Genomic DNA, 15,858 nt, shown 5'->3' with positions numbered 1-15,858 from the left:
TCTTTTCAAAGTTTGAATAAAACATTCTGACATTTTCCCGTCCTATTCACTCTGTGGACAAAGAAGAAATAATTTTTGTGTATTTAAATATGGGCTTGCTGTGAGTCACACAACAAACTGCAAAATGTATCAGCTGTCAACAAATGAAGGTAACAACTGCCTATTTGATAATCTCAGAGCCATCGTCGGATTTCACAGTAAACTTTGATTTTATAGCCTGCTACCTTTAATAAGCAAAATTTTCTCAAAATGTGTTTCATTTCGTATTTCACTCATTTGCCACAATCGATGGAAAATTTTCTGCAGCAAATGCTTTTATTAGTGTAGCAGAAAACAAAGATCAAGGTGGCATAAAACAGTGGCTTCTTTTTATTCCTTTATTGCTACTGTTATTGTAAAAAAAAAAAACCTTTCACCTTAAAATTTTATTCTTAATGATTGATGTGTTCATTACTTGATTTAACTTTATTATAGTTATCTGAACAAGATGTTTGACATTGTTGCATTTATCATTAGGTATGCTTAGCTCGTGTACACCCAAACTTATTGTTTCTCACGTGACTAAGAAGAACAACAGGAAAAAGTGATGAGGTTTTTTTTCCATAACGTTTCAACATTTCCTATTTTTTTAATTTGAAATTTCAGTTTTATGACAGAAATATATATATGAAACTTTAGTCTTATGACAGAAATATATACAAAGAAAATATAGATTGTTAAATAATAATTTATTGTCAAAATTTGTATTTACAGGTACCTATTTTTGTTTGTTAAACTTTATATTTATATCTACTTGTATATATTTATACATCTTTTTACATCTATTTATATATACTTAATTCTATTAACATATATTTATATCCATTTAATGTATTTAGAGTTATCAACATAAAATGAACTAAACCCGTAGTTTTTTCTAATCATGACATTATAACAAAATAACACTTCAAGTTTAATAAATATAAATAAATATAGATATAAACAAAATACATAAAATGGTTGTAAGTAACACTTCAAGTTTAACAAAACTAATACTCATTTTCAAAATAAATAAAAATAAAAAGATATAAATAAAATAGATAAAATGGTATTAAAAATAACAGTTGTATTTACTGAGCTTTTTTCGTCAGCAAATTTATTTTTTCAACATACTATTAACTTTAAGCTTTGAAATTCAAACGTGATACTGTTGAATTTCGCAAAAATTTTATTATCTCACGACTGTTACTTTTAAAACCTTAGATAAAAAATTTCAAATTTTCTTACAAATTTATTCATACTTTTAAATCTGTAGGAAAAGCATTTTGATTGCTGTCTGAATGCCTTCTTATTGGTTGTTATTGGCTGCTGAAAATTATTGTATCAATACAACATTCCTTCCGAAAACAAATTGAAAACTTTATTATATATGTTTAAGAGCTTCAGGGCTCAAGATGATAACAAGATGATACCAAGATGTAAGAACAATAAAAAAACAAGAAGAACTTTAAAAGAAATAAATCGCAGGAAAGACCGTAAAAAGATTTTATTCAAAAATGATTTTCATCGCACGAATCAGACAAAACTTTTGAATGAAACCTTCTTACTCGTCACTCGCTTCATTCGCTTCATTCGCTTCATTTACATTGTCTTTCTTTTTTTTTTTTTTTTAGTGAAAAGGTGTTTTCAAGTGTCTTTCAATCCTTTTCTTAAACGGTCTAATCTAAGGTTTAAATTTGACCAACGGACGACAGCCGTCGTTAATGTACATAGTTTCTTACAATTTTGCGCAATCGAAGCAAGATGCATTAACAGCCGTCTTCATATTGGATTAAAACAAATTTCGTTAATTCATATTAAGTTTAGATATATGTTCCAGTAGTGACATCACAAATTGTTTGGTTTTAAATCCGCCATTATGGAAATCAACCTTAACACGAAGACTACCAAAAAAGCATCAACAAAGAGTCCATTCTCTATTGGCAGTTAGATTTATTTTGATAAATTGAAAATTCTAAATAAATAAATCAGATATACATAAAAATATCGAGATGAAACAGTTACCAAAATTTCGGTAAATAAGTTTCAATATTATGTCAAGATCTTCTTATGAATGATTTTTGTCACCAATTCCAATTTATTACCAAGAATTACCAGTTTTTGAAAAACAAGCTCTTTTGTATTCTCTTCATCTTGTTTAAGTTAAGATTTCAAAAACGTTCGAAAGATTTGTTTTTTTCGAAATAGTTTGCTCTTAATGATGGCAGAATTAGATGATCAGCCGAAAATCTACTTTATCTACGTAATCTGAACAGAAAATTAAATAAAATAAATTGTCAATGACAGATTTTCGAATTTGTATAATATTAGATTCATATTTTATTTTTATTCGATTGGAAAATTTGATTCGATCCATTCTTGTTGCGTGATGTCAACGGTATTACGCTTTCGTTTCAAAGAAGCGTTTTTCACGAGTTCGGTAAGCAACCGGTTTATGAAAAACGATTGTTGTGTTATCGTTTTTTTTTTTTTTTTTTCCTGTTATTGGTAAGTGGATCAATCGAATTTAACTACAAAAAGCTAAAAAATAAACTGCAAACAAAGGAGATTTTCTTATTGTTAAAAAAACGATTTTAACAATAAGAAAATCTCCTTTGTTTGCAGACATACGTCAGACAGTCAGACATACGTCAGACAAACAGACATCTGTCAGACAATCACGGTAGCATTTAGGGGAAGAGAGAGTGGTCAGAGCCCTATACTATAGATATTTAGGAAGATTCAAACATTTCCTTCTGTCAATAGATTTAATGATCACGCAATTTACATTATTAAAGAACTATTGTAATTGCATATGCATTGATTAGGATCTTTTACATTAGTGAAAATCTATTCAAACATCAACTCACCCAACCAATCTCAGTTTTTTTATTTGACCAAATCTTTTTGATCGCTTTATCAATTTATGAAGATTTCCGTTTGGTTATCTTTATTTAAATCTGCATAACCTTCAACAATGATGTTCAACTCATCAAATAACTGCACATTATATTATTAACTGCATATGCGCAATGTTTTTTACGAGTTTGACTTTTGTAAAAATCTAAAAAATATATTTTTACCACGGAGCAGACTTTAAGTTTGAAAAACAAACAACTTACAATACTTATAATTGCAATCTTTTTTAAAAAGATTTAGCAATTTTTTAAACGGGTCTTTTTTAAGAAAGATCATAAGTTTTAACTATTTATTTAATGATCTAACTAATTTTTAAGATCTTTGTAACATGATTAAAATAAAGAGGTCAATGTTTTTGTAATACTTTTGCTGCTTTATAGTATGGTCAAATACAAACTACTCAAGGAGGGGCAGAGACAAAGCATATCTTTTAAGGGGTGAACCCACCTGTTGGTCTTCACGAGATTGAAACCGGCTTAAGTTTTTTAATTAAAAAATTAGCTTAGCTTCCGTTATAAGTAAAAAAATCTCCACATATTTTTAAGTACAACTTTGGACCAACAAAATCGGTAATTTTTACGTTGCGTGTTGTGTGTTTTATACTTCATATTATGTGTTCGGTATTTTATACTTCATATTATGTGTTCGGTATTTTCACATTGCTGTGTGTTCAATATTTTTATGCTTTATGTTGAGTGTTCGGTGTTTTTACATTGCATGTTGCGTGGTAAAAACATAAAAAGATGAAAGGTATAAAATTCAAACTAAGATGATACTAATGCTTTAATAAAAAACCTAGATAATCAGTAAAATACATATTATAATTCAAAAGGTATTGTATTAAAAACTGATGTATACAGCTTTTTGAAATAAATAAAAGTAAATAAAAAAAAATCGCCTTGCAAAATTTAATAGTTGTATAACATCTGCATAAAAGTAAAAAATTTAAATTTAACTTCACCTTTTAATCGCCTTTACCTTGTAAATTAAGTTTGAGATGCTGTAATCTTAAGATACTGTATTCTGCGTGATCTTGAATATTGAAAATTTGCAAATAGCAAAAAAAGTGTTTTAAAAATGATAAACTTTATCAGTCAGCTATCAACCACCAATAGAGTAAGCTGGTGGTTTTTTTTTAGTTCATTATCTATCTGTAACTTTTTAAAAGATTTTGGAGGATTTTCACACAAAAAAACCCCAAAATTCAAAGTTTTTAAGAACTTAATGCTTAACTACCATTTTAAAGACTCCGGTTGTAAATATATATCGAGTCCTAAATTTAAAGGCTCGTTAGTTCAGCTCATAAAATTACAAAAGAGTGCTTTGTTTATCACATTAACAAATAAAATTTTATCATCATTTTAAATTATTAGACCAAACTTAAGTTCTCAAACTTCTTCTGAAATTTTTCTGATAATTTTTTTAAGTTTTTTGGGTTGGGCCAGTACCTTCTGCAAGTATGGCTTCAATTAAAGATGGTTCCAAAATTGTCTCCATTTTATGGTTGACCAACTTGGTCTTAAAATTTTTTAACTGGTTTCTATCATGTTGACGCGCAACTTATAAGTTTTTATTTTTCCTATCATCTTATCGAAACTTTTTAAAATATATTTATCTTATCTTTTAAGCGCCAGGCTATCTTATGTATTTTAGAGAGCAAATTAAACCGAGTACATGTTGCTTAAAATATAAAAAAAAGCAGGATAGAATTTGCTGTATTCATCAATATTGTACATGTACATGGAGTTTCATTTATTTATTTATACGCAATAAACCAGTCAATTAACAGATTTTTTTACTAGGATCTTAACACAAGGGCTTGTATCTAAATAGAAATGCCAAACTTCTGTTGATGTCAATAACTTTTCCCAGTTATCAAGACGAATTTTACCGAATATAAACGACGTTTTCACTTTTATTTTGTTTTGACCGCCAATTTTAAATGTTGTGCCGTTTTTGGCCTTAGATCTTGAAAGCTCTATTTACATTTGAAAAAAATCTGCGATTAAAATATGAAAGAAGGCCACTCATTATTTTAAACTTTTTTAAAATAATAATTTAGAATGTTTAAATAAAGTTATTTTCACAATAGTTATATGTTTACCATACGTCCGTACATACTTATGCCTTTCTCACATTGCGTGCATAATATTAGTCTATAGAAAGTTTTCTAGACTAGAACTGCTCTAGAGACCAGAGTTGTTATCGAAAAAAATTTTACATGGTTCTTAGTGGTAACAATGATGTGACCTTAATTTATAAGAGAAAATACCTGTTATCATGAAAAATCTATGAAATACTAGGTATTGTTGGTATTTTTATATTGTTTATATTCATCTTTAATTATGTTAAATAAAGTGTATTTGATTTTTTATCACAGTGAAGCTCCTTTAACTATGTGACAAAAAACCAGAAAAAATATATCCTGTTTAAGTTTTAATGTTCTCTTTTAAATACAGTTACATGTTTGACAGTTTATCAAGATCTCTTTCAAATTTTTTTGATAATGCATCTGTTTTCAGGCTGTATGCCTCTTATACTATTTTCATGCAAATGTATTTACAATTTTTATGGTGTAACAAGTAAGTAAACAAAGCAAGTACTACATACATTTTTTACATTTTAAAGTTTAGATAAAATAGATTAAATTACTTCATAATGACAAAAGTCAATTCAAACGAGGAGTTTATTATGCATATGGAAAAGAATCGTATAGAAACTTTCATAGATTGGCCATATGATCAAGATAATTGCTTGTGCAATTCAAAGAATATGGCAGAAGCAGGGTTTTTTCGATTGAAATCTGAAAATGAGCCTGATCTTGTTAAATGTTTTGTTTGCCTAAAACAGCTTGATGGATGGGAACCTGATGATGACCCATGGTAAGAAATACCTTTGTAGCTCTCTTAATCTTTGAAATACTTATATTTGTATACTGGTTATTGTGTACAAACCTTTTTTTATTTTTAAAATGCAATTTTTGTTAGAAAAAAAGAACTTCATAAATTTCAATCAGTATCAAATAGACGAAAAAAGAAATTTAAGCAATGTTCTGATAGAAGTGGAGTTTCAAATGTTTTGCTAGTTCAATAATACCATCAGTCTGATGTAATGTGTAACTGATTTAGGTCTTGATAGTGACTTGTTTAAAATCCTTTGTTCAAGGTCATAAGCAAAAATAGTTTTTTTTACTTATTTGTGTTTTGTTAGCAGAAGAGTTTCTTTAAGAATCTTACAAGAACTTTCAATATTTTAACTTCTAAAGTTCTAAAATGGTTTAAAATTTTTTTAAACTCTCTTATGTTTGAAAGGATTTACTTTTAACAAGGCATAAAACCAATTTCAAAAATTTAAAAAACAAACAATAGCTCGGCCCTTATTTAAAATATTGCACAGTTTTCTACTAGGTTAAAATTTCCTTAATAAAAAAAGTTTTTTTTTTTTAAATATATAATTTAGCTTTTATTTACATTAGGAAAGAACATAAGAATCACTCATCAAAATGCCCTTTCATAAAACTCAATAAAAAAGAAGCTGATTGGACAATAGATGATTTTCTGAAAATTGAAGCAGAAAGACAAAAATGCAGAGTGGTAAATTTTTTTTTTTTTTTTTTTTTTTTTTTTACTTGGGAGAAAAAAAAAAAGATGATGAGATTCAAAGTTAACAAATTTGCAAAGATCTTTATTTTAAAGAAAATCTGGATTTTTCTTTCATAAGAATTATGGAAAAATAATTGATATTTTCATAACTAATAGCTTTTTTTCCTTTTATAGAAATCATATTTTGAAGGACGAATAGATTTCTATAAGCAAGAAGCAACAAAAGCAAGAGAAGTTATTGAGAAAATCATTCAGCCAAAATCCTAATTTATCAATATCTGCTCTAAGGTTTTAATTCCATGTGGCCATTTTGTTTCTCTGAAATTTTGTTGCACATGTAAAAAAATTATTGCAACAGGATCAATTCATCTGGGAATACAAACCATACATTTTTATTTCTCTTTTAAATTTTTTCAAAAGATTGTTTAAAAAAAGTTATTTTTTGCCATCTTAAATTTTCTGGTAAATATTGTTTTATGTTTTATATTTATTGTAAATATTTTAAACTTGGAAATAAAGTTTGATTCTTTTATCAATGATGAGTCATTTATTTTTCTCTACATTCAAATGAATCTATTAAATAGTAAAAGTATATTTATATATGATATTGGTTTAGCTTCAATATCTATAATCTTTTGCATAGCCTTGCTTATTATGCAGGAAATCACATGATAATTGCTTGAAGGGAAAAATTCAATAAGTTGTTTATGACACATTATTATTAAAAATTATTTACTTTGGTATTTTTTTATATACTTTTGATATTTATCTTAGTCATATTGTTGTTATTGCTGTGCCAATTTCTTGGAAGAAGTTTTATGATATTTTTTAAATTACATTTACTAATATAGAAATGATAAAATTAAATAAATAATAGAATTAAAGATAAAAGGACTTTAAAAATATATTAAAAAAAAAAATCTAAAATAAAAAAAATGCTATAAATTAATCCATTTCTTTTTAGAATTAATAATTTACAGAACAAAATTCTAAAATCAAAAATGAGTAAAAATCCAAATGTACTTATTTTAGGAGGTAAGAAAATAGTCAAAAAAATTTTTTTTATGAAAATTTAAATAAAATCATGTTTATGTTAAAATGAATTAGTTGAAGATTAAATTAGTTAAATGAAAAATAGTTGAAGATTTCATTTTCTAAGCTGCAGATTTTATTTTTTAACTTTAAAAAAATAAAATCTGCAGCTATTTTTCATTCACCTTTTACTCTTACACTCATCCACCTTTTCTTTTACCTTTCATCAACATTTGCTCATTTATACCATACTTGCTCACCTGTAACTCATTCAATCTTCACTCAGTCACCCTTCACTTATTTGCTTTCTACTTATTCACACTCACATTCATTTGCTTTTTACTCATTCACCATTCCATTCATGCTTTACTCACTCACTAAGGCACCCTTCATTCATTTTCTTTTTACTTATTCACTCTTAATCACATTTGGTTGATCAAATTTAAACCTATACACTATTAAATGTTTGCTTTTTATTTTAAAAACATTCTAAAAATGCAAGTGTGTTTATTTATTTTAAATTATTGAATAGTTGCAGGCTTGGTCAGATATAAGTTAGCAGTTGTGTAGTGTCTTTCCCCTTGAAACTACTAGGTGACTATTTAAATAATATTAAAATACAGATTTTTATTTTCCTGCAAGAAACATTTAAGTATTTCATTGGGATTAAAAGATTCATTTACTTTGAATAAAAATCTTTGACTTTAAGAATTTTAAACTGAAAACACTATTCAAATTTCTAAATATTTGAAAATTTGATACGATTTAAGTTTCTAAATATTTGAAAATTTGATTTTTTTTTTACCTAAAAGAATAAAAAAACTGTTTAATAATAAATAGTTTGCAGCTTAAAGTAGAAATAATTTGTTATTAAATACAAAATGATTGGTAGATTAACAATAAATTCACAAAGTGCTGCCTGAGGCAGTGAATGTGCACTGCCGTTCTTGATCAAGCCTGATTACTTTTCAGTCATTTATGAATTATGGTCTGAAATTGATATTTCTTGGTTTAAAGGTTGTGGATTCATTGGGCGTCATCTTGTTACATATCTTATTAAAAACAATCTGGTTGAAAAGGTATTTATACCAAACGTAATTCTGTATTTTTAATGTAAATAGTTTTTATATTATTCTGTATTTTTAATGTAAATAGTTTTTACATTAAAAATTAACAATATTTTTAAAAACTCTTTAAAAATATTCTTAAATTATAAAATTTTAAAATTTGTTTTGATGAAATCTTTTTCTTTGTAAAACTTACTTGCAAATACTTTTTTGAAAAGTACAAAATACTATTTTTAAATTTTCTTTATTTATTTACAGTTTTTAAACTTGTAACAATTATAATGTTTTAGTAATAAATGTCAATAAATATTTAAAATTTTTTGAAAATGTTTTAAAATATTAAACAAAATTTAAAAACTTCGAAGAAGTTATAAAATAATGCATTTTTTCTACTTACGAAGTAAGTATAAATCATATTTAACAACAGAAGCAACAAATAACCAAGAAAGCAGAAAGCTTCCAAAAATAAGTAAACTTAATATATTGTTTTTCAAAAATTTGATTTATTATTCATGGAGCACTCCCTCATAAGGTTTTTAAACTTTATTACTTTTAGACAATTAAGTTATTTATGATTTCCTATTTAGATACGAGTTGCTGATAAATCACCACCACAACTATCATGGCTTAATGCAGAGCATAAGGTAAAGAACAATTTAAAAAGCACTGTTTTTATTAAAGATTGAGGTTGATACTTTTTTTTTTTTTACTATTTACCAATTTGCTTTTTTTAAAAATGACTGCTTAAGCTTAAGTCATTTCAAATATATAATCTATATATATTTTATATATTTATATTTTCATAATTTTATATTTTTATATATTTTTTATATATTATATATATTTACATAAAAGTATAAAATAACTTGCAATGATTTCTTTGATAAAAACAAGTTTCTAATGATAGAGAGTCATTTATTTTTTGATTTAAATATGTGGTTCATAAAAATTGTCAAGGAACATTTCTTTTAAACTTTTCTTTTTCTTACTTGGAAGTAAGAGTTGTGTGCTGAGTTGAATGGAAGATGAAGAAAAAAAAAATGATGACCTTAAAATCACAAAGATAAAAAAAAAAAAAAAACACTTTGCAATATAAGAAATGATTTAAATTGTTAAATACAAAAAAAATTTCAACCAAAAATTCACATTTTCAACAATAAAATTCACAAATTCTTTCAGGTTCAAAAAAAAAGCATCTTTCAGAACAAATTTTCATAAGTTTGCTTTTAAAATAGTAAATTATATACTTTATATAAAAATTGTTGCTTTTATTTAGAACAATTTTTATATAAAGTATATAATTTACTATTTTAAAAGCAAACTAATTGCGGATAAAGTGTGCAAATAGAAATTTTCATTCATATAATTTAAGTAGAAAGTAGTTTTTACAATTTTTTTTTATAGGCTGTGTTTGATGACCCCAGAGTAGAGTTTTCTCAAGCAAATCTAGTTAATCCTGGTAAGAACTTTCATGAATTGCAAATGCAAATAAAAAATTCAATATCTTAAAATTAAATATATACAAATGAGCTGATGTGTTGTTTTTCTTCAGCACACGTAGAGCGTGTATTTGCTACTCATTCATTTGACTATGTTATTAATCTTGCCTCTGAAACAAGATTTGGACAAGGAGACGAGGTGAATATAGTGACAATTTATTTTAGTAGAAGTTTTTATAACAGTAAAAAAATTTTTTAATAACTTTTTTTGGATTTTAAGGTTTACAGTGAACACATTTACAACCTTGGGGTAAATGTTGCGACAAAAGCGGCTTCTTGTAATGTAAAACGCTATATTGAAGTATCAACAGCGCAAGTATATGAAAGTGATAAGGCATGGAAGCTAGTTTTTAAAGTTCCTTTATTTACTGTCCAAAAATTGATCTACTAAATTTTTACTTTTTTTAAAAATCAACCTGTTAAGAAAAAAGATAAATCTTATAAAAGATATAATAAATATAATAAATTATAATAACTTATAATAAATGTTATAGTGTTTTTTTTTTTTCTTTTACTTTTGGAAAATATTAATGTTCTTATAAAATTTCCAGAAAGCCACCAATGAAGAAGGAAAATTAGAGCCATGGACATCATTAGCTAATTTTAAGCTAAAGCTGGAAAGAAAGCTGAATGATATTGAAGGGTAATTTTCATTTTTCATTTTAGAATAAACAGAACCTTTCATTTTTTATTTTAGTATTCAAACTTTTTTATATTGTTTTTTATAGATTAGATTATGTAGTAATTCGACCAGCTATTGTTTATGGTATTGGTGACAAGCTTGGTTTAAGTGAGTTCTATATTTATTGGTTTGAGTAAGTTTTGTGTTTATATTAAAATAGTAATAAGAGGAAAAATTAAAGAAATTAATTTCATTGAATAATATAAATGATATGAATAGTAAAGCAAACTTAAATTTTTCTAAGGTCTTTATTGTACTTACAAATTTGCAATGCTTACAAATTCAAACTCTTTTGAGAAAAATCTGTATGAGTCCTCTTAAATTGTTAGTGTTTTATATTGCAATTTTAACACAAACATTCCTTTTTTTTACACAAACATGTTATTTTTTCATATAAAACTTAGGGGAAAACCTCAATGAATGGGACAGTTTTTGCAAAATGCTTTTTAAACGTAGATAAAATTGTTTAATATATATATTTAAATATGTTTGATAACCACCGACTCTTGCTCAATGATATAGTGAAACAAAAAAATTGGATTTGCATTTGGCTATTGGTAAAAAGAGAGTTTTATTGGAGCATGGCATTTGTCCCATTCATTAAGTATGTCTCATTGAATGGGACAAGCATAAAAGAATTAAAAATAAACGTATTTAATTCAATCATTTTTCAAATTAGTTTATTAATTGTAAATGTAGTTAAATATATAGATACATACATAAAGACCACACAAAAAATATTTTTAACTTTAAACATTTTAACTCTAACTAAATTTCAATCAAAGTAGAACTTTCTCATTTTAGAATATTATATTTAGTTATTTTTATTTAAGTAAAATATTGCAGTATAAAAGTGTGTAAACAATACCCATTACCCGTGGGGATAAAAGTAAGGGACTGCAGCATCCCTCTGCTGAGCTGTAAATAATACTTTATTAAGTTCATTCAATAGGTAGTATTTTGTCCCATTCAATATGCGCATCACTTTATCCAAAAATGATTAGTCACACCAAAAACACCATTAATTAAGCTTGAATGTTTTACTCACTGTAGTACTAGAGACTGCTATCTATTTAAGCATGGAATTTTATTTTCCATAACTTCAAAAATTGCTGCAAAATCAGAAGAAAAAAAAAATTCTTTTAAATTACTTTTTACATTCGAAAATACAATAACATCCATTGTCATTACGGTCATAGAGCAATAGGATGGATGAGTCGGTCAGTTGAATTCTTGTTTCTATCAGTCTTTGTTACAGGAATTTGAATATCCTTACATCGATGCTTCTATAAGAATCTGAGTTTGTCCCATTCAATAATCGTCCCATTCATTAAGGTTCTCCCCTATATTTGAAGAAACACCAGAGAAAGAAATCTGTCAAATCTGATTATCTTTGGGGCATCTTAAGTTGCCCTTTTTTAAAACAATGTGGCCTAACTTACACACCACAAAGTTACTTTTATTAGAGGTTTAAGATGTTGGTGAAATTTTTTTTGTTTGTATTTTGATTAGTCGTCACTTATAAGATTTTGTTCCTCATCCATAAAATTAAGCATTTTTATAAAATGATGTATTTATATAATTACGTTTTATATAATTTAGATAATTTGTATAATTTATGTAATTGTAAAAATTTGTTAAAAGTTTTTACATTCATACAAAAAACTAGTTTTTCACTTGAATATTTGAAATGCTTTTATACAGTTTATCTTAAATAAGCATCAGCATTTGGTTTTACGATTTTTAACGATTAGTAACAAATAAAGAAATTTAAATATCACTCTTTGAAAATGCATTGAATTTTGATGCAAATTTTTTTAAAATAGACTCAAAGCAGTTTTTTAATTGACAAATTTATTTTTATATGCTAACTTTTACCTAAAATTTGTTTTAAAAATAAGTTCAACAGATTTGATTAAATAAGTTCAACAGATTTGATTAATGTATTACCTTTTTTTTCTCTGTTATCTTGTATCTTTGTATGTCTAGAAATATAATTTATTTTAATTTCTATTGATTTTAAATAATTGATATAGAAGTTTCTACTTTATTAGTTATTGCATTGTTTGAAAAACCAAACCCTGATGCTTACATAAAATGATTAAAAAACTATCTTCTGTGAGGTTTATGAATTTGGACCAGCTGAGCCTTGTAAGAATGCATACTAAATTCTAGTAAGGTTGCTGTTTTATCTACAGCTGTGATATTTTGGTCTGATCATCTAGAATCTTATACTCTAACAACTTAAACTCTTCCACAAACCTCTGTGTGGTGGAACGTTAAAAGGCAACCCCCCCCCCCCTTGCATAAAGAATGAATGGCATTTTTGTTATGTTTCAAAATATTTCAAGGCACAGAACATGAAATGGATTTTATAAGCATAAATACTATTTTTTAAAAATAAATTTTAACACTAAGAAAAATATGAAAAAAAAAAAGAAAAAAAAAGTCATACAGTAAGAACAAGATCATTTGCTGCCCCCCCCCCCCTGCCCTCTCTCTCTTTTTTCATATAAAAGGAGATGCTGTTTTGCTGCTGTTCAACGTTTTCTTTGTTTTGTTTCAATGTTTTCTTTGTTTTTTTAAAGCCCCTCGTTTGATAATCGGAGCCGTGTACAAACAACTTCAAGAAAAAATGAAGGTTCAAAGCTATTTGTTTTTTCTCAATTTTTTATTTTTAAATTTAATTTACAAATTTTCAACTTATAGGAACTTAACTTTTTAGTCAGTTTTAGCTTATTTTATATATTTTCTTTTGTTGTTGATTTTGCGTTTTGAAAATGTTTTTGAATTTATTTTGCTTTCTTCTACATAGCTGTTATGGAGTAAAGATTTACGAATGAACACTGTTCATGTAAATGATGTTGCCACAGCAATTTGGTTTTTATGCACTCATGGGAAGCGTGGTGATATCTATAATTTAGCAGATAAACAAGATTCTAGTAATTGGAGTTTTCCTTCTATTTTTATACCAATAGTTTTTCTTTTATTGTAATGAACGTGATTTTCTGTTCAAAATACAAAATAAAAGACCTAAGAATACTACATTGTTAAAAATCAAAGTGGTGTAAAAAAGAGAACTCCCAATCTTTGAAATATTAAACTTTCTAGCTTTAAAGATTGACACCTGTTACTCATAACATATGAGAAGGTAATATAAGCTGCTGCCATTAATGCTCTCCTTTTTTTTGTCGTTTCTGTGCATTATGATGAAACGTTAAAATTATTAGTTTTTTTAAAGGCCAAGGAAGTATCAGTGAGTTAGTATGCCAGATTTTTGGTATAAAGTACGATTTCTTCGGATCAGTTATTTCAAACGTAGCTAAGGTCAGCACTTTGACTCCATTTTTGTGCAAACCGTGTAAGGTTTATTATTTGACTTTCAAAGTTTTTCCTCTTTTTTTTTTTTTAGTTAAATATGACAAATGTGGTTGACGATTCAAATGAGAAGCACTTGGCACCATGGTCTGTTGCGTGTACCAACGATAAAATAGTAAATACTCCACTAAGTCCGTACTTAGATAAAGTAAGTTACATTTTTATTAGATTTTGTTCGCATTGTCTCGTTTTCATCTTTAATAACTGAATATGGCTTGAATTAAAACTGTCCTCGATTTTATAGGAACTTTTGTACAATAATCACATGCATGTTGACGGAACAAAGATTGAAAGTTTAGGCTTTAAATACACTAAGCCATATGTTACTGCGGACGAGTTGAAGTTGGTGCGTAAATTCTTATCTTTCTTTTATTTCAAATGATTTTTTTTTAAAAATGCCTTGCTTACTTAACATCTTTGATGAAACATTTATATTTAGGTTGTGCAAGATTACGTTACTCTGGGAGTTTTTCCGCCTTCTTTAGCCAGCTAATCATTATTGATTTACATCGTAGAATTTACACGTTGCTTTCATTTATTATTACGACGTCCAAACCTCTCTTGTTAATAATCGGTGTCCTTTTGACTGTTGTTATTATTTTATTTTTTAAAAAATACGGTGACGATGTGGTTCGGCGACAATGTCTCGGTGACGGAAAATGTTTCGGTTTTCAACTGCGTTAAAAGTCTTTTGGGTTCATTCAACAAATAAGTCCTAGTAGTAATTCATCTCATGTGTGACATCACATTACTATGTGTGACATCACATTACTATGTGTGACATCACATTACTATGTGTGACATCACATTACTATGTGTGACATCACATTACTATGTGTGACATCACATTACTATGTGTGACATCCTCGTTGTTCGTCATTTTTTATCTTTGTGCTGATTTTCGTGAATATTTATTATTTTTAGAAATCCTATTTTTTTGAATATTCAAAGATTTGATTTTGTATTAATAAGTTATTCAGTTTTTGATTTAGAAAAATTATGTATGCATCGAATAGGAATTGTCAAAAAAAAAAATTTGATTGAAGCTGCACGGTTAAAATGACTCAAAAAAGATATTTTTTATGTTTTTTGTGAAATATATTTTTGTAAAAAATCGACGTCTTGTTTTTGTTTGGTTTTTTTGATTGAATCAAAACAAAGTTTATAACCAAAGAAAAAAAGTCGAAAAGATAAAACTTTATATAAATTTAATCTTCTTAAACTTAAGACTTAAGAAAAAATAACCTGCTATTTGTGCTTTTAAATATTTACGGTTTGTAAAATCAACAATTCAGTTGCACCAAATGTTTTTAAATTACGTATAAATATGTGCGTAAATTACGTATAAATATGTGCGTAAATCGTCGGGGTCAGGTGAGCTAAACTGCCACTCTTTTCTTTTTTAGGCGGGGATCGCAATAGTTTTGGACCTCTATACACTTTAAGTGTTTTATTTCATGCTTGAATATTCGACAATCGATCACGTAGCTTTACACGGGTACCCTGAAGGTGACCTAAGACCTTATAACATATCCCATTAATTTTTTTTTTGATTTTGAAATTAGTCCATTAGAACATTTAAAAACTATCAACATTTAAATCCTTTTATGGTAGCTTTTCGAGAAAACTTAGTAAGAAGTTTTACAAATGACGATGTTTTA

General features: G+C 26.7%; 2 protein-coding genes across 2 annotated transcripts; both read left to right on the top strand.

The window, feature by feature from the left end:
* The first annotated feature begins 5,567 nt into the window (after positions 1 to 5,567).
* LOC149878070 (baculoviral IAP repeat-containing protein 5.2-like) lies at positions 5,568 to 7,061 on the top strand. Its single transcript, XM_090073091.1, has 3 exons — positions 5,568 to 5,819; positions 6,413 to 6,530; positions 6,714 to 7,061. The coding sequence occupies exons 1-3, from the start codon at positions 5,596 to 5,598 to the stop codon at positions 6,804 to 6,806; spliced, it is 435 nt and encodes a 144-aa protein (XP_089929217.1). The 5' UTR covers positions 5,568 to 5,595; the 3' UTR covers positions 6,807 to 7,061.
* Positions 7,062 to 7,474: 413 nt separating this feature from the next.
* LOC149878069 (uncharacterized) lies at positions 7,475 to 15,313 on the top strand. Its single transcript, XM_090073134.1, has 14 exons — positions 7,475 to 7,574; positions 8,589 to 8,650; positions 9,226 to 9,282; positions 10,043 to 10,097; positions 10,191 to 10,276; positions 10,358 to 10,471; positions 10,689 to 10,780; positions 10,866 to 10,927; positions 13,408 to 13,460; positions 13,635 to 13,761; positions 14,061 to 14,146; positions 14,232 to 14,345; positions 14,442 to 14,543; positions 14,637 to 15,313. Exons 1-14 carry the CDS (start codon positions 7,541 to 7,543, stop codon positions 14,688 to 14,690), a joined length of 1,098 nt encoding a protein of 365 aa, XP_089929260.1. The 5' UTR covers positions 7,475 to 7,540; the 3' UTR covers positions 14,691 to 15,313.
* Positions 15,314 to 15,858: the final 545 nt, after the last annotated feature.

The sequence above is a fragment of the Hydra viridissima genome, unplaced genomic scaffold (genome assembly GCF_058129835.1).
Source record: "Hydra viridissima isolate aposymbiotic clone 2 unplaced genomic scaffold, HvirCarnegie_v1 scaffold_15, whole genome shotgun sequence".
Classification (NCBI taxonomy): Eukaryota; Metazoa; Cnidaria; class Hydrozoa; order Anthoathecata; family Hydridae; genus Hydra; species Hydra viridissima.
This window is presented reverse-complemented; position numbering and strand designations above follow the sequence as displayed.

Coding starts and splice junctions, on each gene's coding strand:
- LOC149878070 (XM_090073091.1), top strand. CDS start 5,596: ATGACAAAAGTCAATTCAAACGAGGAGTTTATTATGCATATGGAAAAG. Junction 5,820..6,412: donor GAACCTGATGATGACCCATG/GTAAGAAATACC, acceptor TATTTACATTAG/GAAAGAACATAAGAATCACT. Junction 6,531..6,713: donor AAAGACAAAAATGCAGAGTG/GTAAATTTTTTT, acceptor TTCCTTTTATAG/AAATCATATTTTGAAGGACG.
- LOC149878069 (XM_090073134.1), top strand. CDS start 7,541: ATGAGTAAAAATCCAAATGTACTTATTTTAGGAG. Junction 10,277..10,357: donor GATTTGGACAAGGAGACGAG/GTGAATATAGTG, acceptor TTGGATTTTAAG/GTTTACAGTGAACACATTTA. Junction 10,472..10,688: donor AAGTATATGAAAGTGATAAG/GCATGGAAGCTA, acceptor TAAAATTTCCAG/AAAGCCACCAATGAAGAAGG.